The 26780-nt window shown below is 46.6% G+C and overlaps 1 protein-coding gene across 1 annotated transcript in view; it reads left to right on the top strand.

Moving 5' to 3' along the window:
• Positions 1-26780, top strand: part of LOC122805772 (synaptonemal complex protein 1-like) — a 2217039-nt gene that overhangs the window by 193505 nt on the left and 1996754 nt on the right. Inside the window, exon 2 of the mRNA XM_044076040.1 lies at positions 13619-13674. Within this exon, the coding sequence (XP_043931975.1) occupies positions 13619-13674 (56 nt within the window). The remainder of the gene's footprint in view (positions 1-13618; positions 13675-26780) is intronic.

The raw sequence follows: 26780 nt of genomic DNA, 5'->3' as shown, positions 1-26780 counted from the left end.
TAAATAACAGAGTAGAAGAAACAGAGCAAAAATGGATACTACAATTACAGGCGGACAAACCACCAGGGGCAAACTGTGTAGTTTCACTGAAACCCTTCCTGAAAGCTAGGTCTTTGAAACATTGATTTTATTGGTTTTAATTATATGACACTTTTTTATTATTCTGAATACTGCTTTTAAAGTTTAGAACTTTTAATTGTTACTAATTAATGATGTCATATTGAATGTGATACTTGATTGGTTAGTATTAGTTTAAATTCAGTTGTTTTATTTGTATGAATGGAGTCTGATGAAGTGATTAGTTGTAAATCGTGAAAGCGCTTACTCTTATGTGATTTATTAAAACTGTTTGAATTCACCAAACCGTGGTCAGTTCGTTGTTTTATTTTTATTTCAATTTTTTGTATACTGGCCCAAACTGAGAACCTTTTCCACTTACTGTGATATAGTTTTCTGGTGGATGGCTTATGAGAAGACACAGAATTTGTCTTGTGTCATCTGAGAGTGAATGAAGCCTGGCTATTTGGGGAAGTGGATCAGCCAAGCAGTCAGCTTTAGCGACTGCAGTGAAGGATGGAGGTCCCCTGAGGGGTGTGTCAGGAGTTCTGGAACTGGGTCCAGGATCCATGGCTCCTCTAGCAGATGACTGTGAAGGAAAGGGAACCAAATCTGTCGAGGCCAGTGGGGGGCTATGAGGATAACAGTCCTTCCCAGCGATTTTGCTTTCTGTAAAAACCCTGGGTATCAATGGAATAAGTGGGAATGCATATAGGAGACCCGGAGGCCAATTGTGTACGAGTGCGTCTCTTGGGGGGATGTCCCGGAGGTGGTATTAGGGCAAAGTAGCTTCTGCATTTGGTATTGATGTGACTGGCAAAGAGGTCGCAGCAAGGCTGGCCCCATTTGCAGAAAATCAAGTCCGCAACGTGTTCATTGAGAGACCACTCGTGAGGCAACAGGATTGCCGGGCTCAGCTTGTCCGCTATCACGTTGGATTTCCCCGGGATGTGTGTTGCTAACAGAAAATGCTGGGATGATGCAGCCCATTGCCATACCCTGAGGGCTTCTCGACAAAGGGGGTAAGATTTGGTTCCACCCTGTTTGTTCAAGTACCAGACCACTGACATGTTGTCTGTCTGAATTGCAATTGTCCCTAGAGGAAGAGAGTCCTGGAAATACTGCAACGCCAGAAGTACTGCTCTCATCTCCAGAACATTGATATGCAAATGTGACTCTTGATCAGTCCATGTGCCTTGGGCAGTCTTTCCCTGAAAATGCCCCCCCCCCCACCCTATCAGGGAAACGTCCATGGTCACAGTGGCTACTGGGGGGGGGGCACAAAGGGTCTTCCTATTGTGACATGAAGAGACGTCAACCACCACCGAAGGTCTCTCTTGCAAGAATTTGTGATGAGAATCATATGGTTCATTGGTAACTTCTGGTAAGACCATTGAGCGAACATGAGCCATTGAAGAATTCGCATATGCATCCTTGCGAATGGAATGGCTAGAATTGCTGCAGCCATCAAACCTAGTACCTTCAAGACCTCTGCGGCTGTAGCTGTGTTCTTTGATGCCAATGAGTAGACGTGTTGGCGAAGAAGTGAGACCCCTTTGACTGGAAGACGTAGAGTGGTGGTTGAGGTATCAAACTCTGCTCCTATAAAGACGGTATGCTGCGATGGCGACAAGGCAGACTTTTCGAAGTTGACTGTAATACCTAAGTGGTGGCAGAGTGTCAGAGTAGATTGTGTTGCCTGAATTAATTGATGCCTGGTGGTAGCGGTGAGGAGCCAGTTGTCTAGATATGGAAACACCTGGAATCCTAGACGCCTCAGGTGAGGCGTGACCACTGCCATGCATTTGGTGAACAATGGGGGCTGTAGTGAGACCAAAGGGCAGGGTTCGAAACTGGTAGTAATTGGTTCCCAGCCGGAAACACAGGTGATCTCTGGAGCGTCTGTTCATCTTTGTGGTAGTACGCATCCTTGAGATTGATGGAGCACATCCAGTCACCCTTCCCTAGAAAGGGAAGAATGGCCTGAAGCGTGACCATTCGGAACTTCTCTTTTTTTACAAATTGGTTGAGTCTGCTGAGGTCCAAGATAGGTCTCCAGTCCCGTTTTCTTTGGAACCAAAAAGAATCTTGAGTAAGTTCCGAATCCAACTTCGTCTGCTGGGACTGGTTGTATGACTCTCTATTTCTAGCAACTTGCGGACCTCTATGGTTGCTTGTTCCCTGAGACTGGATGAAACATCTGGGATTCTGTTTACAGGAGTGGGAGGGGAAGAGAGCGGTATGAAATACCTTCTGGAAATGATGCTTTTTATCCAGGTATCAGATGTTATGCTTAGCCAGGCTTCTGGGTACAAAGATAAGCGACCCCCGACTGCCTCCAGAGCCGGACAGCCGGGTCTCCTTTCAGGAGCGCTGGTAGGGTTGACCAGAGAACTGGCCTTTGTCACCCTGCTGTTGCAGACCCAGTCTTCCATTATAACCCACTCCTCTGCCTCTAGAGGGGGTTTCTCTACGTGTGTCCTGAAAGGCTCCCTGTGCTTTTCGGAACCACAATTTTCCATCCTTAGGACCCTTGGGATAGGGCCGAGTAGAGGTAGAAAAATGGACTCCAATGGCAGATAGAGTCTTCCTGCTCACACCTGGTTAGAGTTTCCTTTACCTTGAGCTCAAACAGAGATGAACCATCAGATGGGGTGTTGATAAAAGAAGACTTGAAAGGCTCCGCAAAGGAACAGAGACACATCCAGGCTTGTCTATTCAGAGCAATGCCTGAACTAGCGGCTCTACTCAAACCATCAGCTGCATAAGATATGAGGCGTTTGTACGAGTTCACAATCGAGTTTAGGGTCGCGAGCTGTGTGTTAACTTTGTCAGCAACCCCTGCAGCTACCGTACCCTGGAGAGTATCTCTTAGCTCTTTTAGGAGATCTCTTTGTAGTCTTGTAAAATGGCTTAAATAGTTCAGTGATCGAAGGGAAAAGGTCGCTGAATAAACATGCGTTTCCCATATCTATCCATGATCATAGAATCTCTATTAGGAGGATGGATAGATGAGGATGTCTCAGACGTTTCCTTTTTGGTGGCTGCAGCCACCACCATGGCATCAACAGACACTTCCTTAGTCAAAAAGGCTTTGTCCACTGGGGCAGAGATGAACTTATTTGGCTTCTGAGGGACAGGTTCCATGGCCTCCGGAGACTCCCATGCCTTATGAGAGATCAGCTCCATGAGCTTATCGTAAGGCGGAGACACCCAAGAAGTGGAAGGTTGAGACCTGAAAGCCTTCAAGAGCACTGACTCATCTTCAGTAGGGCTTTTGGACTGCCAACCGCCCCTCTGATTAAGGATCTCATATCCTCAGAGGGGGATCGAGGGGACCCTTCTGACTCATCCAAGTCAATGTCAGATGTCACAGACTCCTGTGGGGAGTCCAAGTGCCTCCTCTTGCAGAGCCAATTCCTGGGTACCTCCTCAGTGGGGGGATCTGGGGAGGTCTCAAAAGAGCAGGGGGCGCCCTGTGGGGCTACCTGAGGCTCAGGGTCTCTACGCTTGGGTGGACCGGTAGAAGCAGGAGTGGAGACAGGCACTTGAGGGGAGGAGGAAGCCAGACCTGATGCTGATGATGTCTTTGGAGACAGGACTCTCCTCATGGCATCGAACGCACCATGGCTCCGACAAGAAGGGGTAGACTGATCCGAAGGGACCGTCTGATCCTCCCGCACCGAGGCCATGGGCTCTGAGCCCGAGGTATGAGCAGAGCTCATCTGAGCCGAAGCCCCAAGAGGAAGATTCGGCACCGACAAATCAGTACGACTATCCTCCCCGGATCCGACAGGAGAGTGTCTGCTCCTAGAGTCCCCGGTCGGTGCCGAGGACATCTGAGTAGATGGAACCGATAACACCAGTGCAGGTCTCTGCTCCACAGGCTCAACAACTCTCAGGTCGGGCTCCTTCACCTCCAAAAGTCCAGTACGGCTCAGAGGAGGAGTAGTCAAGTCTGGGTTAATGGTCTTCGGCTCTGACGAAGGTGTCGGAGCCGACAACAGTTTAGCAAGGCCTGGTGCCTGTAGAAGCTTCTGCACTAGCCGGTCCATATCCATATCTGAGAGGCTGACAGAAGACTTCGAGGAGTGCACCGAAGGTGTTGATTGGAGCAGAGGAGATGAAGGAATCTCAGAGACCGACTCCAAAGCTGTGAGCTGGCTCCAAACAGAAGGGACACTTTGTTCCGATGACCCTACACCCTCCATTTTTTTAGTCTTTTTGGATGCTTTCGAGTCACCTGAGGATTTGGAAGACTTTGAGGATCTACTAGCACCATCCTGGTCGCCCAGCACTTTGGAGAAAGGGTGCTGAACTAAACCCCTATCTACTAATTTCCTCCTTCTCCCCAAAAGTACCCTGGAGGAGAAGGAGTGACATATACTGCAAGAGTATTGGAGGTGTTTAGCCCCCAGACAATAAACACATTGAACATGCCCATCAGTGACTGACATTTTTTGTCCACAATCCAGACATTTTTTGAAGCCAGATTTTGGATGAGGCTTCTCTTTCTCATCAGACATCTCTATTATCAGATTAAACAATTTTAAAGAATTGAAACAACACACTTAGAAATGATCTACCAAAGGACACCTAAGAGTGAGGTTAAATACAAGGCCAACTCTTTGGCCCAACACTATAGAAAAACAGAAGCCAACACGGGGCACTAATCTAAAACTAAGTCAGTCTATAACTATAGAGATTTTATATATATATATATATATATATATATATATATATATATATATATATATATATATTATCCTATCAAGAAGTCAAGAAAAAAAGTTTTTAAAACTTGCAAATAGATGAATTTATCGATTAGTAATGGTCTGAGCTATCTGGAACACTGAGATCTGTGCCGCGGCAAACTAGATCTGAGGTAATTCCAGCAGTGCATCATGGGATAAGGGGCTTGGTTTCGAGCTACTGGCAAACCTTGAGCTTTGCTATAGGCCGTGTTGGAGGCGAGGATCGTCTCCAAACCCATTGGTGAGAATAAACGGCGAGATTTAACAACTTCACATCTTCTGTTACAGGTAGATGGAGCTTAATGCAGCTGTACTTTGTGTTCTTTGCTTGAGACAGGTTGTGGGGTGTTTTCTTTTTACATTAGCTTTGTCAGTGTTATGATGGTGGTGTTATATAGGGTATGGGCTAAGGTGGATATTCTTGCATAGTTTAAAATGGATAAGTAGTGGGGGTGAGTCAAGAGGCATTTTGATTTTTATTTGGACTTTATTATTGTTTTTTTTTGGATTATGCTTTGCATTTTGGCATATCTGTAAAGATTTTCTGAGAGGGAGATATTGTATAGACTACAGAAGATGTTTGTAAAATGGGACAGAGTGCTGCATTGTACTGTACTGGGGTTAGTGGGGCAGTACATTTTTGGGTTGAGGCTGTTGTGGTAGCTCGAGATGCTTACTGCTATAGTAAGAATTTGAAGAGTTTGTATAGATTATCAGCATGATGCAGAAGCGAAAATTAGAAGTATAGTGTAATGATTATAAGGTAATATAATCAAGTTGTCAATCTCGCCTTCATTCTTGCTGGATGGGTTCGGAGCCGATCCTCGGCTCCGACTCGGCACTTGCTTAGCTTGAGAACTCCTTTTACCAGCTCGAGGCAACCCTATATCCCATGATGCAAGGCAGGACTACCCCAGATCTCGTTTGCCGCTTTGCGAAGAGGTCTCTTTTTTGCCAGCTCAGGTAAGTTTGAATTTTCAAACAGTTTAGTCAGGGTTTTGTCTCTCCCTATTTCCCCATATAGTTAAAAACTTTCTAGTTATTGTAAAGTTTAATTTTTTCACTTGGGCCTAGGCCTCTTTTCTTAATCCCTATCTGTGTGTGTGTGTTAGTTGGGATTAATTGTGTGACTGTTTGGGGTGTGTGAGTGTTATTTTTACTTGGACTATGTCTAAGGAAGGAAAGGTCTCAGGCTTCAAGAAGTGTGACTCGTGCTGTCAGAAAATGTCTCTGACAGATGGTCACACTTCTTGTGTTTACTGCCTGGGGCCTTTACACCTGCAGGACTCCTGTGCCATATGTCACTCTTTTAGCCAGAGAGTCCTGCAGGAGAGGAGGAATAAGTTGATCCTCCGTGGTTTACTAAAGCCAGAAGGTTCACCCACTAAAACTGGGTCTAGTAAACCTTCCAAGCCACCTAAGGTTCAGGCTACAGTTTCTAAGCCTTCCCCGGTGGCTCCGACTCCTTCGGAGTCGAGATCGGCTCTGGCCGGAACCGATCTTTCTTCTTCTGAGGTGGTAGTGTCGGTTCCGATCGGTTCCGACACTCAATCTACTGTTGCCTTGTCGGCTCCGGCTGGAGCCGACATATTATCCAGTATCGGAGCCGAGAAGCCTTCGGCTCCATCTGGAACCCAGAGGACGTCGGCTCCGATAGCTTCGTCCAAGAAGAGATCTCGGTCCCCTTCTTTGGAGTCTATCCACTCAGCTCCGGGGTCTCCTCTTTTGTCGGAGCGGAGTCATCGGAGCCGATCTTCGAGATCTTCCAGGCTGTCTGACCACGATTTAGAGAGGGTGGTAAGCAGGCTGTTGAAGTCACAGGCACTAGCCCAAATGCTCCATAGCTCATCTCAGCAGACTTCGGCTATTGCTCTCCCCCTTGAACTTCCTCCTCCGACTCCCCTCCAGAGTTCGGAGCCGGAGCTTCTCGGGACAGTGACTGTGTCAGCGCCGGAGCCGATACATCCCCTTTCGGCTCCGTCGTCTTCAGCTCCGATCTCCTCCATGAGACCTTCCTTGGAGGGATCCGGTCGTCGAGTTTCCCTTGTCGGCTCCGAGGGGGCTAGTGGCATCGGACCCTTGTCCGACCCCGCTCTCCCTCTCGGGGCTTCGGCTTTGGTAAGCTCGGCACCGACATTGGCCTCGGAGCCTTCTCTCTCAGTGGAGCCGGGAATTCCTATTTCCTCGGAACGGGAATATTCCGGCCTCCCGGGGAGAGGAGCCTTTGAGGTGATGAGGAGTGTCCTGGCACCTGAGCCAGGTCAACGGTCCATCCCTTTAGCTCCTCCCTCTTCGGTGCCTGTGGATGCCTCTTGCCAGCCTCTTGCTCTCAGGCCCAGGGATCCATCGCCCCAGGTTTCCCCATTGGGAATAACTTCCTCTTCCGAGGTTTCTCCTGATCCTGCAGGGGAACCCCCTCGGAAGAGGACGTGTAAGAGGAAACAAACAGACTCCCCTGAGTCTACAACATCTGATACCGACTTAGATGAGTCGGAGGGTTCCCCACGGTCCCCCTCTGAGGATGTCTCCTTTTCAGACATCCTTGAGCTCCTCAAACAGAGGGGGAATTGGCCCTCCATTGACCCCTCCGAGGATGAGTCTGTATACCTGGAGGCTTTTGGATCCCAACCCTCCACCTCCTGGGTGTCTCCGCCTTTCGACCCACTTATGCAGGTAGTGGCTCGGAAGGCGTGGGCAGCTCCAGATTCTGTGGAACCGGTCCCCAGGAGACCATCCAAATTTATTACGGCCCCTTCAGACAAGCAGTTTCTTTCTAAGGGCGTCTCTGTGGATGCTATGGTGGCGGCGGCCACCAAGAAGGAACTTGCGGATCCTTCAGTACCTGTTCATCCTCCTAACAAAGATTCTAGGACCATGGACAGGTATGGAAAGCGGATGTTTTCTTCAGCGACCTTTGCTATGCGTTCGCTGAACTACCTTTGTCACTTCACCAGGCTTCAAAGAGATATTCTCAAGGAACTAGGTGAAGTGGTTCAGGATCCTTTAGCTGCTGGGGCTCAAGACAAGATTGCCTCACAGCTAGCAATCCTAAATTCTTTAACCAACTCCTCCATGCGGCTCATATCCTATGCAGCCGATGGAGCGAGCAGAGCCGCAGGCACAGGAGTGGCGCTTAGACGTCAAGCCTGGATGCGGCTTTGTAATTTTGCGGACCCCTTTAAGGCGTCCTTCACCAATACCCCCTTTGACGGTTCGGCTTTGTTCGGACCTCAGGTGAAGGAAACCTTGACCAGGTGTGAGCAGGACGGCAAAACTTTCTGCTGTTGGAGTCCATTTTTCCACCCCTTCTAGACCCTATCCCAAGGGTCAGAAGGGAGGGAAGATGTTGTTCCGTAAAGCCCAAGGAGCAGCGCCAGACACACGTGGTCAGTTTACCCCCAGAGACAGAGGGGGTAACAATAATAAACGCCGCCCTAGAGGCAGAGGGGGTCCTCAGAACCTGGGCAACAGGGAGTCTCTTCCTGAGAAGCCCTTTCAGCATCCCTGAGGTGTTGCCCGACTGTCCACCCTTGGAGGCAGTCGGGGGAAGGATTTCGCTGTACCCAGTAGCCTGGCGTTCCCTTTCACAAGATATGTGGGTACAGTCGATCATATCCGAGGGTTACAAAATCCCCTTCGAAAGGTATCCCGTACCTCACCAATCCCTTCCAGACATCTCACCCGGTCAAAGGGATTTGGCAGAACAGGAGGTTTCAAAGCTCCTAGAAAAAGAGCCGTCCAGACTGTTCCAGCAGACCAAGTAGGATCCGCGTCTACTGAGATTCTTTTGGTCCCCAAAAGGACGGGAGATTGGAGACCAATATTAGACCTGAGCAATCTAAACAGATTTGTCAAGAAGGCAAGATTCCGGATGGTCACGCTTCAGTCCATTCTGCCCTTTCTGGGCAAGGACAACTGGATGTGCTCGATAGACCTTCAGGACGCGTACTATCACATAAAGATACACAGGCGCTCCAGGAGGTTTCTCCGCTTTCGGTTAGGGACCAGTCATTATCAGTTCAGAGCCCTGCCCTTTGGCCTCACTTCAGCCCCCAGAGTGTTTACCAAATGCATGGCAGTGGTCACAGCTCATCTGAGACGTCAAGGATTCCAGGTGTTTCCTTATTTGGACGACTGGCTCCTCTCCGCCACCACCAAGCATCAGCTTCTTCAGAGCAGAGACTACACTCTGCAGCTTTGCAAAAGTTTGGGAATTTCAGTGAATTTCAAAAAATCTTCTCTGCTGCCTTGCCAATCTATCACCTTTATAGGCGCAGAATTAAACACCGTCAGTTTGTTAGCCAGACTAACAGATCAGAGAATTCTGGACATCCAAAAATACGTTCGGATTTTATTGCAGAGCAGCAAAGTCAAAGCCAGATTGATACTGAAAGTTCTAGGTCTTATGGCTGCGGCCATTGTTCTTCTACCACTGGCTCGCTTTCACATGCGTCTTCTGCAGTGGATGTTATTCACTCAGTGGTCGTTCCACAGCCTTCCGATGAGACACGAAATCTTAGTTACACAATCGTGCAGGACTCATCTAAACTGGTGGATATCTTCCCCTCTTCTTCATCAGGGCCGACCATTTGTTCTCCCTCCTCCGGTTGCCACAGTCACTACGGATGCCTCTCTGATCGGTTGGGGGGGGCATTATCAGGGCAGGATGGTCCACGGGACGTGGCAACCCATAGAATACCATCTGCACATAAATGTCCTGGAGATGAGAGCGGTGCTTTTAACGTTGCAAGCCCTCAACGACTTTCTTCCCGCGGGGACTATTGCAGTGCAAACGGACAACACGTCTGTGGTCTGGTACATCAACAAGCAGGGCGGGACCAGGTCCTATCCGTTGTGTCGAGAAGCTCTCAGACTTTGGCAATGGGCAATCTCCTCTCATCGGTTTCTGATAGCAACGCACATCCCCGGCAGGTCCAACCTTCTGGCGGACAAGCTGAGCAGAGCCATTCTCATGCCTCACGAGTGGTCTCTCAATCAATCTATAGTGGACCAGATATTTCTGAAGTGGGGCACCCCTTGTTGCGATCTTTTTGCTACACCCCAAAACAACAAATGCCCCGACTTCTTCACCCTCTTTCCCCTACCAGGCCAACCCCTGAGAGACTCTCTAACCCAGGATTGGCCCCGGGGACTTCTGTACGCTTTTCCTCCCTTTCCCTTGATTCCACAAGTCATTCAGAAAGCTACCGTTTTGAGGGCCAAGTTGATTCTCATTGCCCCTTACTGGCCTCGACAAATTTGGTTTCCGACTCTGCATCGTCACCTCCTGGTGCAGCCTTGGCATCTGGACCCAGTTCCGGATCTTTTGATCCACCAATCGGGTCAACAGCACCGGGCCATTCGTTCTCTCAACCTCACTGCTTGGTTGCTCCACTTCCTTCCCTAGCCAGGCTTCCTATATCTCTGATCCTGTCAGAGATATCTTAGTAGCTTCTTTGAAGTCGTCCACCAGAACGATTTATGCTAGCAAGTGGCGACGTTTTTCCCTTTGGGCAAACTCCAGGCACATTGATCCCTTTACTGCACCTGTGCATTCTGTTTTAGATTTTCTAGCTGAAGTTTTTCAGTCAGGATCTTCTTCATCAACAGTCAAAGTTCAACTGGCGGCTATTTCCAAATATCATGTTGGCTTGCAAGATCATAACATTATGTCACATAGACTATGCAAAGCTTTTCTGAGAGGAGTTTTTCTCCTGAAGCCGCCAATAAAACATCCTCCTCCACAATGGGATCTGAATTTAATGTTAGCATCCTTGATTTTACCACCCTTTGAACCGTCTGCTTCATGCTCCTTGAAGTTATTGACCTGGAAAACTATATTCTTACTGGCTGTCACTTCAGCAAGAAGGGTATCCGAGATTCAAGCTCTCTGCATCCGTTCCCCTTACTTGGTTTTTCACAAGGACAGGGTATCCTTGAGAACAAATCCATCCTTTCTCCCCAAAGTTGTTTCTCAAACTAATATTAATCAATCCATCGATCTACCAGTCTTTTTCCCAAATTATTCTGACAGAGCTGAACAAAAGCTTCATTTTTTGGATGTCCATCGTCAGCTCAGGTATTATTTGCACAGAACTAAACAATTCAGGAAATCAGACCAATTATTTGTCTCCTATGCAGAAAACAGGAAAGGTCTCCCAGTATCAAAAGTGACCTTATCCAGATGGTTATCTTCCACCATTTCTTACGTGTATTCGCTCAGAGGCAAGCAACTACCCTCTAAACCGAAGGCACACTCAACCAGGAGTCTATCCACTTCTACAGCTTTTCAGGATAGGCTACCCATTGATACCATTTGTGCAGCAGCTACTTGGGCCACTCCTCATACCTTTGTCTCTCATTACAAATTAGATTTGGCCTCCAGGGACAGAGCCAGTTTTGGTTCCACAGTTCTGAAGAGTCTGTTCCATTGAGCCACCCGGGATACAGGTGCTAGGGACGCGGTCCTATCCAGCAAGAATGAAGGCGAGATTGACAACTTAACATTTAGAAGTTATGTACCTACCATAACGTTCCATGCTAGTTGTCCTCTCGCCTTCTTTCTTGCGTCCCTCCCTCCTTCCCCCTGGCCTGGACAGATCTTGAAGGGTTTCTCTTCTCAGGTTGTTCTCTCCTGAATCTTCAATAGAAGAGTCTATTGTTAAGAACTTGTTTTTTCCTAGTTCTACTAGGTTAGTCTTTTAGCAGGGTATTTTTTAGCTACCAAACGAGATCTGAGGTAGTCCCGCCTTGCATCATGGGATATAGGGTTGCCTCGAGCTGGTAAAAGGAGTTCTCAAGCTAAGCAAGTGCCGAGTCGGAGCCGAGGATCGGCTCCGAACCCATCCAGCAAGAAAGAAGGCGAGAGAAGACAACTAACATGGAACGTTATGGTAGGTACATAACTTCTAATTATGAAATATGGATGTTGGCTAATAAGAAGGTGAGGTAGATGAGAATTAATGAGTTATGGAACACGGATGAAATTGAAGGGCAAATGGTAGATGGATAAGAATTAAGGTTAGTATAGTAAGTTTTAAGTTTGAGTCTGGAATGAGAGTGCTTAGAGTGGAATGTTAGGTGAATGCCTGATGGAGTTTGTGATTGGATGAGCAGTGTAGTCATATCATATTATTGGTTGCTTAATGTGGGGGTAGGGTTGGAACTTGTTTGCTTTTAATCCAGAATAAGTGGGTCTGGGTGGGAATTGAGGGAATGGTAGGAGAGTGAAGTGGGCTAGAGGATAGTGAGGGCGAGCAATGCGGGGCCTAAACACTGTTACAGTGTGGAGACTTGAAGTAAAATAAATCAGTGGGGCCTGGATAGATGATGCAGGTAGGCATCTTTTCCTGGTTTTACAGGTCCTGCTGTTGGAGGCAAAGTATATTGACCCAGCGACAAAGGATTGTATTGTACTAGTAAGGGTATTAGAAGGTTTAGAAAGACAAAAATAATATCAGTGATTACATTAAAAATGACATTGATTGGTAATCAGTACAGGGGCTTTATTAGAAGCTTAGCAATGCCTACAGCACTGAGCAGTGCAGAAAGGCAGCCTGAGTAAGCAATTAAAGGGATAGTTGAGAGAATTCTACAGAATTTCACTTTAGAGTAGCCAATACTACTAGATAATATGTGATAGTGTGAGGGGGAAAAGCAAAGGGGGAGTGGGCAACAGAGGAAGTTACAGAGCTAAATGGATGCTCTAGTGAAAGGTAGTGTCAGGTGAGATATTTTACACAGGGAAAGCTATATTGCCTGTATGATATATTTAGTAAAACCTTGTGTATGATGTATGTTTTAAAAATTGTCATTCATTTAAGAAGTTCAATGCCACCTGCAACTTTAATTTGCTGTACATCTGCACTTTTTGTATAATCATAGGTGCAGTGGCTATTTTATAGGATCGGACTTTAATATGTCATGTTAAAAGCTTTGTAATTTCTAAATGTAATTTTATATTATGTTTGCAACTTCAGTAGCTGTTGCCTAACACTATTTCAGATGTCTGGTCATGATGAGTAGAGTCTGTATATAGTTGTTGCCACTTCAGTGATCATTGGGTACTGTAAGTGTTTCCATCTTCTGTTTGCATTTTAATATTTAGTAGATGGAAAATGAGCTTAAAAAAATTTTGCCAGCATTTCCTGTGTACTTTGTGATTTATCTCATATGAAGTTCTGAGCTGCTAAGCACCATTAGCTATTATTCTACATATTGTGATGTCACAAAGTCCCAAGCTGCTCTTGACATAAGGAGTATAACATATAGAAGCTCCAGCACAGACAGTAGTTCAGTGATTTGCGAAGAGAAGATAATAGAGGAAATGTGAGGCAGCATCTCTAAATGCAGTCTTCCAGCTGCTAATTACTAAAATGCCAACAGAAACAATTACTGATGGCACATGATGACCAAAGTGGAAAATTAGCAATATAGACGGTATGTGTACACATTCACTGTATGCCTACGGTTTAAAATCTACTACCAGAGCTGGCATCTGAGCATAACTATGTGGCAATTTTGCATTTCTTCAAGATTTTCTGAGTACTTGAAAAAATAAAAAATCTAGGGAGCAATTACAGTTGTCAAGCATATTGAATTATCCAATAGAATAAATAATTGGAATTCATTTTTATGGTATGTGGAAGTACCTGTTTTTCTGCTGTTCCTGTGTTTGGCTACTTGTTAAACATAATTTATTACTCTTTAGTGGAAGAGTGCCCTTGATAAAATTGCATAAAAAATGTCACAACAAAATGGTTCATGACAGTTTTCACAGAAATGTTAAAACACAAATTTGTTTTTAGATTTTGCAGATCATGGTCTCCGGAAGACAAAGCTTGTTTCTGAAATAGAAAAACAGGTCAGTTGTGTCCATTTAGAGTTCTTCATTATTAAGGGATGGTGTTAGCAGTAAAGGTGTAATGTTTGCTCATTTTTAAAATGGTTATGCTCTTAGCTTGATGAGGCAGCGAGCTTTGCATATTATCCCTTTGAAGCACATTAATAGCATTTTGTAGATTCTCTCAGGCATACATTATTTCTGTTATAATTGCCTACTAGAAATCCCACAAGTCTGGTTGACTAAAACTTGCCAGGTTTGAGCAAGTTTCTTAATCAGTCATGCAAAAATTGTAGTAACCAGTGTAATATGTAATATATCTGATGTCAATTTTCATTCTATCCTCAGCTGTTGGAGTTTGGATCCAATCCTCTGATCTGATTTGGCTGTTACTTCAGCTCATGGCTACAAAAAACTCTCAAGCTCCTCCCTTACCCATAATGCACCAGCCCCTAACATACCCCAGATCTTGTTTGCCACTTTGCGAATAAGATGTGTTCGCTATGTCAGCTCTCAAGTTGTTCTAGAGTTGTTTTTTTTTTATTTACTACATAAATCTTACATATTTAGATATTTCTTCCCTTTTTCTTCTACACAAGCTGTAATCTACCATAGCTGGTATTTACTTCCCTTTTCCCTTTTTATATAATCTACACATTTTTGTGTAATCTTAATACCATTGTTGATATTTCAAACTCTACTCTTCTTACCTTAAAAAAAAGAAAAAGCCCCCTTCAGGATTCAAAAGATATGAAAAGTGTGGACACTAATTGCCTCAGATGGGCATTCTGTATGCTTATACTGTTTAGGCCCAGATCATCTAAAGATTGAATGCAACATATGCCAAAAGTTTAATCCATAGGCTATTGCTGACCATAAAAAAATAAACTTTTAATGAGAGGGTTGCTACCAACACCCTTTTCTGAGGCGAGTACTGGAGCTCAACCCTCCAAATCTAAAACTAAGGAGACTGTCTTAAAATCTCCTAAGCCATCAGGAGTTTCATCTCCTCCTTTTTCTTTGGAGCCTCCCAAGAAAAAGCAGAAGTTATATCTGAAGACTTTCTTTACAGTTTTGGTGCTGGATCTGAAAAATTCCTCTTCTGCTCCAAGCACCTAATATCCTTCAACTTTACCTAGGAGTAGGAACTCTCCCACTGTAGGCCCAGTACCTTCTAGAGTTCCATCTCCATTTCTGGAACCCCAGCATTCCAAGTCCCCATTCTTGGCATCTTCTTGATCTTCCAGAGGCTTAACTGAAGCCACTGAGGAGGAGATTTCTAACAGTGCAGATTCAGATGGGAGTTATCATGGTTCCTACCCCTACAGGTTCAGGAAGTCTGTCCTTCTGTCACTCCACCAATAACTCCTTTTCTGATCTGACACATCATTTCAGAGCCCCTGGATCCAACTCTTCTGGGTTCTTCTGGTCCGGGTCCAAAGATGGTTTTAACTTTGGATCTGAGGATATCTCTGAGTGCACTGGTCCGATGTCCTCGGAACCGGATGACTGTCACAGCCAAAGCAGTCCTGCCAGTTCTGAGATTCTGGAGTCAGCTCCGCAGGTTTTGGAGTCATCTTTACCACTTGGAGCTTCGGCACTGGACAGCTCAACTCCAGCTTCTGCCTCTGGCAGATTGCCTTCAAGTCAGAGGAAGTCAATGGGCCAGAATCCCAGCTTCTCAGCTCATTTGTCTTCCTTCTTCCTAGAGCATTCTACCTTTGAGGTAGTGAAGAGGGTTTTCTGTGCTCTGGCAGAGTGACGGGAGCCTACCGTCTCAGATATTCTTTTTGGATCCCAGATGTTTGTGTACCTTGGGCCACACCATTCTACACCACAGGGACAGGAGCCCAAAGTCTCCAGACCACCGAGCAGGATTTTCTTTTCTCTTCCAATACTTCACAGAAGTATCCCACTGAGGAAGTCCCTAGAAAGAGGAAGTGCAGGAGGAGGCACTTGGACTCCCCTCGAGTCAGTCACAGAGGATACTGATTTTAATGAAGGGGAGGGGTCCTCATGATCACCTCCTGCAGATGTGTTATTTGAATACATTTTTGAGATCCTTACACAGAGAGGTGGTTGATCCTCCGATAATTTTTCCCTAGAGGAGTCAGTATTTTTGGAAGCCTTTGGAGCTGGCTTGCCTACTTTCTGAGTTATTCTACCCACCGATGAGCTCATTGACTTGATCTCTAGGAAGGTGTGGAAGGAACCTGACTCATTTGAGCTAGTCCCCAAAAGAACAGATCGGATTCTGGCTGCACCTGCAGGTAGGGAATTCTGGAGTAAGGGGGTTCCTGTAGATGCTATGGTTGTGGCGGTGGCCTCTGAGAAGGAACTTGCTGAGCAGAATTCCTCTGTCCATCTCCCAAACAAGAAGTCTAAGGCATTGGACAGATATCGGAAGAGCTTATATGCTTCAGTGACCTTTGCACTTCGGTCACTGAACTATTTGGTACACTTTTTACAAGACTACAAAGGGACTTGATCAAAGAACTTTCAAAATCCCCTTCAGGGGCCACTACTGCTGATGCTTAGTCTTCTGTGGCGGTACAGTTGGCTGTCCTTCAATCTATTTCAAATTCGTCCATGATGCTTATCTCTCATGCAGTTGAAGGAGCCTCAAGGGCAGTGAATTCAGGCATTTCCTTCTGGAGGCATGCTTAGATGCACATGTGTGATTTTGTTGAGCACTTAATGTTTTCGCTCGTCATTACACCTTTTGACAGCTTTTCATTGTTTGGCCCAAAAGCAAAGGACACACTCTCCACACTCCAGGTGTGAAACAGATGGAAAGAGCCTTTCTGTTGTGAGCATGTTTTTCTGCCCTCATAAATCCATTTCTAGGAATCAACAAGGTGGATACAAAATATGGTTCAGGAAGTCCCAGGTTCCTTTCCAAGATCCATGTGGGGATAGTTCCCCCAGGGGCAGAGGAGGGAACTCAAATGGATGACAACACCCATGTGGCAGAGGAGGCCCACAGAACCAAGGGTCCAGAGATACTTTCTCTGATAGATCCTGTCAGCACTGCTGAAAGGAGGCACAGTTATCCCCCTCTAGAAGCAATGAGGGGTTGACTATCCCTGCACCAGAGAGCCTGGCTAGTTGCAACAAAAGATACATGGGTGCAGAGGATTATTTCCAGAGGTTATATAATTCCCTTTTCCCTACCACCTCCAACTGTATGCAAAATTCCCAATCTTCTACCCACTCAGAGGAGAACAGCAGCAATAGAAATACTAAAGCTGATAGAAAAAAAGTCATCCAAGAGGTTCCATCAGACCAAGATAGTCTGCAACTTACTCTAGATTCTTTTATAGTGCCAAAGAAAGCAGGGGGCTGGAGACCAATTTTGGATCTCAGCAACTTGAACAAGGTAGTTCGACATACAAAGTTTCAAATGATCACAGTTCAGTCCATTCTGTCCTTTTTGGGCAAGGACGACTGGATGTGCTCGATAGACCTTCAGGATGCATACTGTCACATAAAAATTAACAGACATTGCAGAAGGTATTTACACTTCTGGCTGGGAGACGGTCATTATCAGTTCAGAGCACTGCCGTTTGGCCTTACCACAGCTCTCAGCGTGTTCACCAAGTGCATGGCAGTGTTAGCAGCTTACTTGAGTCTGCAAAGATTCCATGCGTTTCCATACTTAGACAGCTGGCTCATTACCACTCTGACCAGGCATCTACTAATAAGAGCAAGAGATTATGTACTCCAGGCTTGTTCTTATCTGGGGATAATCATAAAATCTGATGTCCTTTTCATTCTTCCTCTCCAATGGGTTCGGATCTAATACTCTGATCTGACTTGGCCTCATACACAAGACTTCAGATCCATCTCTTGAGCTCCTTCCTCTACTCATAATGCTCTGTTTATTGCCAGCTCCTCAGATCTCGTTTGTCGCCATTGTGGTTAGACATAGGTTCTGCTCTCGAGCACAGTAAGCAGCTGTTTTCTTATAATTTTTACAGTTATATTTTATTTTCCTAAAACTTATGATGTTAAGTTGTCAATCTCGCCTTCATTCTTGCTTGATGGGTTCGGAGCCGATCCTCGGCTCCGACTCGGCACTTGCTTTAGCTCGAGAACTCCTTTTACCAGCTCGAGGCAGCCCCATATCCCATGATGCAAGGCAGTAAGTACCCAGATCTCGTTTGCGCGCTTGGGAGGTCTTCTCTTTACCAGCTCCTGGTAAGTAGTTCACATTTGTGATATTTCAAGCCCCTTTTAGTTTAAAACTAATTTTTTGATAGTTTAAATTTATTTCTACCCTTTTTCTGACAGAAATCCCTGTCTCTTTTAATTTTTTGTTAGTCAATTTTCCCTATCCCATCCCCCCCCCCCTGTTAGGGTGTGTGTGTTGGTGTTTTTTATAAAATACCTCTTGGTATTTTGTTTAATTTAATTTGACTGGTGTGTGTGTGTGTTGTGTTTCGGCACCATGTCAAAGGAGAGGGTTTCAGGTTTTAAGAAGTGTGACTCGTGCTGTTAGAAGATGTCTCTGACAGACGGTCACACTTCTTGCCTGTATTGTTTGGGCCCTCTTCACCTGCAGGACTCCTGTGCTATTTGTCACTCCTTCAGCCAGAGAGTCCTGCAGGAGAGCAACAAGTTGATTCTCAGGGTCTTCTTAAGCCGGAGGGCTCTCCGGCTAAGTCGGCTCCACAAAATCAACTAAAACTGCCAAGGCCCAGGCTTCTGTTTCTAAGCCTGCGGCCTCGGCTCCGACTTCGTATTGAGTCGAGATCGGCTCGGCTGGAGCCGATTCTGATCCACAAAGCTTTCGGCGCGATGGCTATCGGTGCCGAATCTGTTTGACCACTTGATGTCGGCTCCGATCGGCTCCGACACCCATGTGGCACAGGCATCGGTGTCGGCTCGATCGGCTCCGACACCGTTACTTTGGTGGCTGTATCGGCTCGGCTGGAGCCGATACATCGAGACGTTCTGTCGGCTCCGAGAAGTCGGTGCCGACAGGATCTGTAGTATCGGCTCCGATGGCCCATTCCAGGAAGAGGTCGAGGTCTCCTTCCTTGGAGCCGATACTTTCGGCTCGGCCGCCTCTTCTATCGGAACGGAGCCATCGGAGCCGATCTTCAAGGTCATCCAGGTTGTCAGATCATGACCTAGAGAGAGTGGTCAGTAGATTACTCAAGTCACAGGTACTGGCCCAAATGCTACACAGTCCGTCTCAGCAGATGACTGTTGGTCCACACCCCGTTACAGTTCCTCCTTCAACTCTACCCCAGAGCTTGGAGTTGGAGTCTTCGGGCATGGTTACTGCTACGGCTGGAGGACGGATACCCCCTTCTGTTCCTTCAGCCCCTACTCTTATCTCCTCTTCCTTAGAGGGATTCGGTGGTCAGGCTTCCATGGTCTCCTCCGAGGGGGTGAGTGGCATCGGACCCTTGTCCGAGCCCGCTCTTCCCCTTGGAGCCTCGGCCTTGGTGAGCTCGGCTCCGACATCTGCCTCGGAGACTTCCTTTTCGGTGGTCCCTGGAGTTCCTAGCTCTTCGGAGCGGGTTCTCTCGGACCTGCCTGGGAGGGAGCATTCGAGGTGATGAAGAGTGTACTGGCCACTGGTATCAGTCAGAATTCTATTCACGTAGCTCCTCCCTCTATGGTACCTGTTGACATCTCTGCCACTTCTCTTGCTACAGGACCCAGAGATCCTCCGCCTCAGGTTTCCCCATTGGGAATTTCCCCCTCTTCCGAGGATGCTCCTGATGCTCCCGGAGATCCGCCTAGGAAGAGGACTTGTAAGAGGAAGCATGTAGACTCCCGAGTCTGTCACTTCGGATACTGACTTTGATGAGTCAGAGGGATCCCTAGATCCCCTCTGAGGATGTCTCCTTCTCAGACATCGTAGAACTTCTGAAACACAGCGGACACTGGCCCACCAACAATCCCTCTGAGGATGAGTCAGTATACCTAGAGGCGTTTCGGTCTCGGCCCTCCACCTCCTGGGTGTCTCCGCCTTCGACCCCCTTATGCAGGTTATTGCACGAAAGGCGTGGACAGCTCCTGACTCTGTAGAGCCAGTCCCTAGGAGGCCTTCTAAATTTATCACTGCCCCTAGTGACAAACAATTCCTTACCAAGGGTGTCCCCGCTGATGCCATGGTGGTGGCTGCGGCCACCAAAAAGGAACTTGCAGATCCTTCCGTGCCCGTCCATCCTCCTAATAAGGACTCTAGGACCATGGATAGGTACGGCAAGCAGATGTTTTCCTCAGCGACCTTTGCTATGCGTTCGCTGAATTATCTTTGTCACTTCACCAGACTCCAGAGAGATATCCTGAAGGAGCTGGGAGAAGTAGTTCAGGATCCTACAGCTGCAGGGGCTCAAGAAAAGATTGCTTCGCAGCTAGGAACCCTCAATTCCATTGCTAACTCCTCCATGCGGCTAATATCTTATGCTGCGGATGGAGCGAGTAGAGCCGCAGGCACAGGTGTGGCTCTTAGACGCCAAGCCTGGATGCGGCTATGTGATTTTTGGATCCCTTTAAGGCGTCCTTCACAAATTCTCCCTTTGATGGGTCAGCTTTGTTTGGCCCTCAGGTGAAGGAGACCTTGACCAGGTGTGAGCAGGACGGCAAGACTCTTTCTGCTGTTGGAGTCCGTTTTCCCACCCCTTCTAGGCCTTATCCCAAAGGACAGAAGGGTGGGAAGATGTGGTTCCGTAAATCCCAAGGAGTCACCCCGGTTTCACGTGGCCAGTTTACCCCTAGAGGCAGAGGGGGTAACAACAAAAGACGCCCTCTAGAGGCAGAGGGGGTCCGAAGAACCAGGGAAACAGGGAGCCTCTCTCTGATAAGCCCTTTCAGCATCCCTGAGGTGTTGCCCGGCTGTCCCTCCTTGGAGGCAGTCGGGGGAAGATTATCACTGTACCCAGAAGCCTGGCATTCCCTCACTCAAGACAGATGGGTACAGTCGATCATATCCAAGGGTTACATAATTCCTTTCGAGGAAAGTCCCTTCCCCTCAAGTTCCCTTCCAGATGTACCACCCGGTCTAAGGGAGATTGCAGAGTTAGAAATCGCAAAACTACTGCAAAAAAGAGCCATTCAGCCAGTTTCAACAGACCATTCAGAGCCCGGAATCTACTCAAGGTTCTTTTTGGTCCCCAAAAAGACGGGAGACTGGAGACCAATATTGGATCTCAGCAGACTCAACAAGTCTGTCAGGAAGACAAGATTCCGAATGGTCACTCTTCAGTCAATTCTGCCCTTCTTACAGAAGGACAACTGGATGTGCTCAATAGATCTTCAGGATGCGTACTATCATATCAAAATTCACAGACGCTCCAGGAGATATCTCCGCTTTCGGCTGGGGTCCAGTCACTTCCAGTTCAGAGCCCTGCCCTTTGGTCTCACTACAGCCCCCAGAGTGTTCACCAAATGCATGGCAGTGGTCACGGCTCACCTGAGATGTCAAGGATTCCAGGTGTTTCCGTATCTCGACGACTGGCTCCTGTCAGCCACCACCAGGCATCAGCTTATACAAGCCAGGGATTACACAATAGACCTTTGTTCTCATTTGGGCATCTCAGTCAACTTCGAAAAGTCATCCTTATCGCCCTGCCAGTCTATTACCTTCATAGGCGCAAATTTAAACACTGTTCGGATGTCAGCTACCCTTACAGAACAAAGAGTTTCAGACATTCAGACTCATGTCAGGATCATTCTGGCCAGCAAGAAAGTACAGGCCAGAATGGTTCTAAAGGTATTAGGTCTCATGGCTGCGGCCATTACTCTTCTTCCCCTGGCTCGATTCTACATGCATTCTTCAGTGGATGCTGTTCACACAGTGGTCATACCAGCAACTCCCAATGCGTCACCAGATTCTGGTGACACAAACATGCAAAGAACATCTTGCTTGGTGGATCACATCGTCTCAGGTTCACCAAGGCAGGTGCTTTGTACCTCCGTCCCCGATAGCCACTGTCACCACGGATGCCTCCCTGATCGGGTGGGGGGGTCATTATCAGGGCAGGATGGTTCATGGGACGTGGCAACCGTTCGAATACCATCTGCACATAAATGTCCTGGAGATGAGAGCAGTGCTTTTAACGTTGCAAGCCCTCAACGACTTTCTTCCCGTAGGGACAATTGCAGTCCACACAGACAACATGTCTGTAGTTTGGTATATCAACAAACAGGGCGGAACCAAGTCCTACCCCTTGTGTCGAGAAGCGCTCAGACTATGGCAATGGGCGATCTTCTCTCATCGGTTTCTGGTAGCAACGCATATCCCTGGGAAAACCAACATTATAGCGGACAGATTGAGCAGAGCTATTCTCATGCCTCACGAAAGTGGTCTCTCAAGCAATCCATAGTGGAAGAGATTTTTCTGGAATGGGGTCGTCCATGTTGCGATCTTTTTGCTACTCCCCAAAACAGCAAATGTCCAGACTTCTTCAGCCTCTTCCCTCTATCAGGCCATCCCCAGAGACGCTCTGACCCAGGATTGGCCCCAGGGACTTCTTTATGCCTTCCTCCATTTCCTCTGATCCCTCAGGTGATCCAGAAAGCTACCGTTTTGAGAGCCAAATTGATTCTCATTGCCCCTTACTGGCCTCGACAAGTTTGGTTCCCGTTCCTCCATCATCACCTTTTGGTGCAGCCGTGGCATCTGGACCCAGTGCCAGATCTACTGATTCACCAATCCGGTCAGCTGCACCGGTCAGTCCCTTCTCTCAACCTCACAGCATGGTTGCTCCACTTCCTTCCTTAGCCAGGCTTCCTTTGATCTCTAACCCAGTTAGAGATATCATAGTAGCTTCACTAAAATCCTCTACCAGGAGGATTTACACAAGCAAATGGAAACGTTTCTCTTATTGGGCTAAGGCCCAAAATATTGATCCTTTTACTGCCCCTGTTCAGGCAGTTTTGGACTTCTTAGCAGAGATTTTTCATGCAGGCTCCTCTTCTTCCACAGTCAGAGTTCAGTTGGCTGCTATTTCTAATTTTCATGTTGGGATAGCAGATCATAATATTATGTCCCATAGGCTCTGCAGGGCCTTCTTGAAAGGAATTTTCCTACTAAAGCCTCCAATCAGGAATCCTCCTCCTCAGTGGGATCTAAATTTAGTGCTGACATCCTTGATTCTTCCCCTTCGAGCCAGCTGTTTCTTGTTCCCTGAAATATCTTTCTTGGAAAACTTTATTCCTAGTGGCTATTACATCTGCCAGGAGGGTGTCTGAACTTCATGCTCTTTCGGTTCGACCCCCCTATTTGATTTTTCACAAAGACAGAGTATCTTTGACAACTAATCCATCTTTTTACCTAAGGTCGCTTCAAAAAACAATCTGAATCAATCCATTGATCTCCCTGTATTTTTTCCTAACTATTCAGATAGAGCTGAACAAAGGCTACATTCTCTTGACGTCCACCGTCAGCTTAGATATTATTTGGACAGAACAAAAAAATTTAGGAAATCTGATCAACTTTTTGTTTCCTATGCGGATAATAAAAAAGGCCTTCCTGTTTCTAAAGTGACCTTGTCCAGATGGCTTTCTTCGGTCATCACTGAAATTTATACGATCAGGGGAAAACAGCTGTGCTCAAAACCTAAAGCACATTCAACTAGGAGTTTAGCTACTTCTACAGCTTTTCAAGCTAGACTGCCTTTGGACACTATTTGTGCAGCGGCCACTTGGGCCACTCCTCACACTTTTGTTTCCCATTACAAATTGGACTTGGCCTCCAGGGACAGAGCCAGTTTTGGCTCTACAGTCCTCAAGAGTTTGTTCCATTGAGCCACCCAGGAAAGAGGTGCTAGGACGCGGTCCCATCAAGCAAGAATGAAGGCGAGATTGACAACTTAACATTAAGAAGTTATGTACCTACCATAACGTTCCATGTTAGTTGTCTTCTCTGCTTCTTTCTTCGACCCTCCCTCCTTCCCCCTGGCCTGGACAGACCTTGTATAAGAAACTATTATGCTAAAGACCATTCAGACCTGGTCCTTTTTCCATCTGTAAGTTTCTTCTTCCTTTGGGAAGTATTTTATGCTTGGTGTTATTGCCCTTTGTCAACAAACGAGATCTGGGTACTTAATGCCTTGCATCATGGGATATGGGGCTGCCTCGAGCTGGTAAAAGGAGTTCTCGAGCTAAAGCAAGTGCCGAGTCGGAGCCGAGGATCGGCTCCGAACCCATCAAGCAAGAAAGAAGGCGAGAGAAGACAACTAACATGGAACGTTATGGTAGGTACATAACTTCTTATTTTTTCTGTCTGATTCCTCCCTCTAGAGTTTTTTTTTTTTGCTGGTATTAGGATTTCTTTTGTCTTTACTCTTGACGTCTACTCAGCTTGATTAGTCTTAGTACCATTGTTGGTAGCTTCCTTTCCTTATCTTTTTCAGGTATTCTCTGATTCACCCCTTCATTTCTTAAAACGTGTTTGTTGTTTAAAAATAAACGTATTTAAATTTTTGTGTTTTTTTTTTTTGTTTGTTTTTTCACCGTGTATTTCTTCTTGACCATGTTGGAGAAACTAACTGGCTTCAAAAAGTGCACCTCTTGTGGGCATAAGATCCCAAACTCAGATGCCCACAATAAGTGCATGTATTGCCTAGGCCTTGAGCATCTTGACATGACTTGTCCCATTTAGGCCATTTTTAATCCAAGGAATTATCAGACAGGTGCAATAAATTGATTTTAAAAGGATTGCTTCCTTCTTGTTCTGGGGCTCAGTCCCCCTCAAAAACACCTAAATCAGTTTCTTTGGACAGAAAGAAATCTCCTCAGATGTCCCCAAGGGCTTCTTTGGAGCTGCTGGACAAGATTAGAAAAATTTCTTGTCCAGTCATCTCAGATCAAAAACCTGTTGGACCATCCCCGCATCCAAAGCCTTCATCGGATCCAAAAGGTTTGGTTCCTATTGTCATTTCACCCTTGCCATCTTCATTTTCAGATCCTAAGTCTTTGGATCCCAAGATCTACTTCAATCCGGATATGCCATACACCAGAGTATGCACTGAAACCTGTCACCTCGTCTGCCAACTCAACTTTTTCAGACTCTGAAGAAACACTCTAGACCCTCATTCACAGCATTTTCCAGATGATCTAGGAGTTTGTCAAGAGGCGGATGTGGCTAGGATGATGTGGAAATTTCTTAGGGCTCAGATCCAGATGGGGGTCCTGCCAGCTCCTTCCCCTCCTGGAGATATGAGTGCACTTGCTAAATACATTCCCTCTCCTATGATCTGACTGGTGGTTTTGGAGTGCCAGGATACGAGATCCCCAAGAGGTTCTGCTTCAGAACCAGGGAAAGTACCTTTTTCGGTTCTCAACAGTGTCTCTGACCAGTTCTGCTCCAATACCCTCAGATCTGAGCAGGTCTCAGATCTGAGAGGTCATCACCAGGTCTGAGGGGGGTTGGGTTTGGCTACAAACTTGTCGTATCCATCCCTTCGTCTTGGAGCCTCGGCCCTGGATAGTTTGGATCCAATTCTCCCCTTGAGGCTTGGATCCAGGGTCAACCTCGACCTACACTTTGGCTCTGAGGAGGGGGAAGAGGTTTACCCTGGTCTTTCATCATTCAAGGTGGTAGAAAGGGCTTTGTCACTTCACAAGGAACTGTCCTGTCTTGCCTCAGATTCTACCCATCTCCCAACTTTGATTCTGAGCTCCTAGCCCATCAGATCTATTCCACAAGGACAGCCAGTTCCAGGAAGTCTCCAGAAAGTTCCCCATCATCTTATACCTCTCCCAAACACCTCACTGAGGAAGCTCCTTGGAAGACGACATGCAAGAGGAGGCACATACTCACCCATGGAATCACTCACAGAAGACACTGATTTTGATGCGGGAGAAGGATCCCCTAGATCGCTACTCAATGACATCTCCTTTGGAGAAGTCTTCAAGATCCTCAAACAGAAGGGTGGCTGGTCTTCCCAGTCTCCTCCTGAAGAATCAATGTTTCTGGAGGCTTTCTGTTCTGGACCATCTGTGTCTTCGGTGACCCCCCCCACCCCCCCACCCCCCACCCGCAGATGAACTGATTGATTTTGTTTCTCGCCAGGCTTGGAAGGAACCTGACATTGACAAACGTATTCCCAAGTGCCCAGACAGATTCCTGGTCCCTCCTGCTGCCAGACCCTACTGGAGCAAGGGAGTCCCAATTGATGCTGTGGTATTGGCAGCAGCAACCAAGAATGAAGTAGCTGAGCAGAGCTCTTCTGTCCATCCACCGAACAGGGAGTCCAGTACGATAGTTAGATTTAGAAAGTGAATGCTCACCTCAGCTACATTCGTGCTGAGGTCATTAAACTACTTAGCACACTTCAGTCAGCTACAGAGAGAAGTAGCCGGTTCAGGCATAGCCATAAGGAGGCATGCATGGATGCAGCTGTGCAATTTTGTGGAGCCCTTCAAGATGTCCTTTGTCAATGCCCCCTTCAGTGGAACTCCCTTGTTCAGGCGATCAGTTAAAGACATGCTTGCACATAGTGAACAAGAGGGAAAGACTCTGCCTGCTGCAGGAATCAAGTTTTCTACCTCTCAAAAGACCTTCTCTAGAAACCAGTGAGGTGGTAAGATGTGGTTCTGAAAATCTCAGGGACATTTCCAGGATTTGCGTGGAGATAAATCCTCCAGAGGCAGAGTAGGAAATTTTAATGGAAGACTTCGCTTTAGAGGTAGAGGGGTACTGAAGAAGCAGGGTTTAGCAATTCTTTTTCCAGTAGGCCCTATCACCACCCCTAAAGAGTTGCCTAACTTTCTAACTTTGGAGGCATTTGGTTGTCTTCCTCTTTGCACCTAATTTCCTGGACAGATATCACAAAAGATTCATGGGTGCTAAGAATCATATCCAGAGGTTATGTACCATTTTCTCTTCCTTCTCCTATCAAAAAGAGGAAATATCCTGACATTCCACCCTGAAAGAGGAAAGATGCAGCACAAGAAATACAAAAGCTGCTACAGAATAGAGTCATCCAGGATGTCCCACCCGACCAAATACAATTCAGAACTTACTCACCCTTCTTTTTAGTGCCAAAGAAAACAGGGGACCTAAGACCCATTTTAGATCTAAGCAAGTTGAACCAGTATTTAAAGAAGATGAAGTTCCACATGGTTACACTTCAGTCCATCCTACCTCTTCTGCACAAGGA

Source organism: Protopterus annectens, chromosome 7.part0 (assembly GCF_019279795.1).
Source record: "Protopterus annectens isolate FY-2018-M chromosome 7.part0, PAN1.0, whole genome shotgun sequence".
NCBI lineage: Eukaryota > Metazoa > Chordata > Ceratodontiformes > Protopteridae > Protopterus > Protopterus annectens.
Note: the sequence above shows the minus strand (reverse complement) of the source record. Positions and strands in the feature narration are given on the sequence as shown.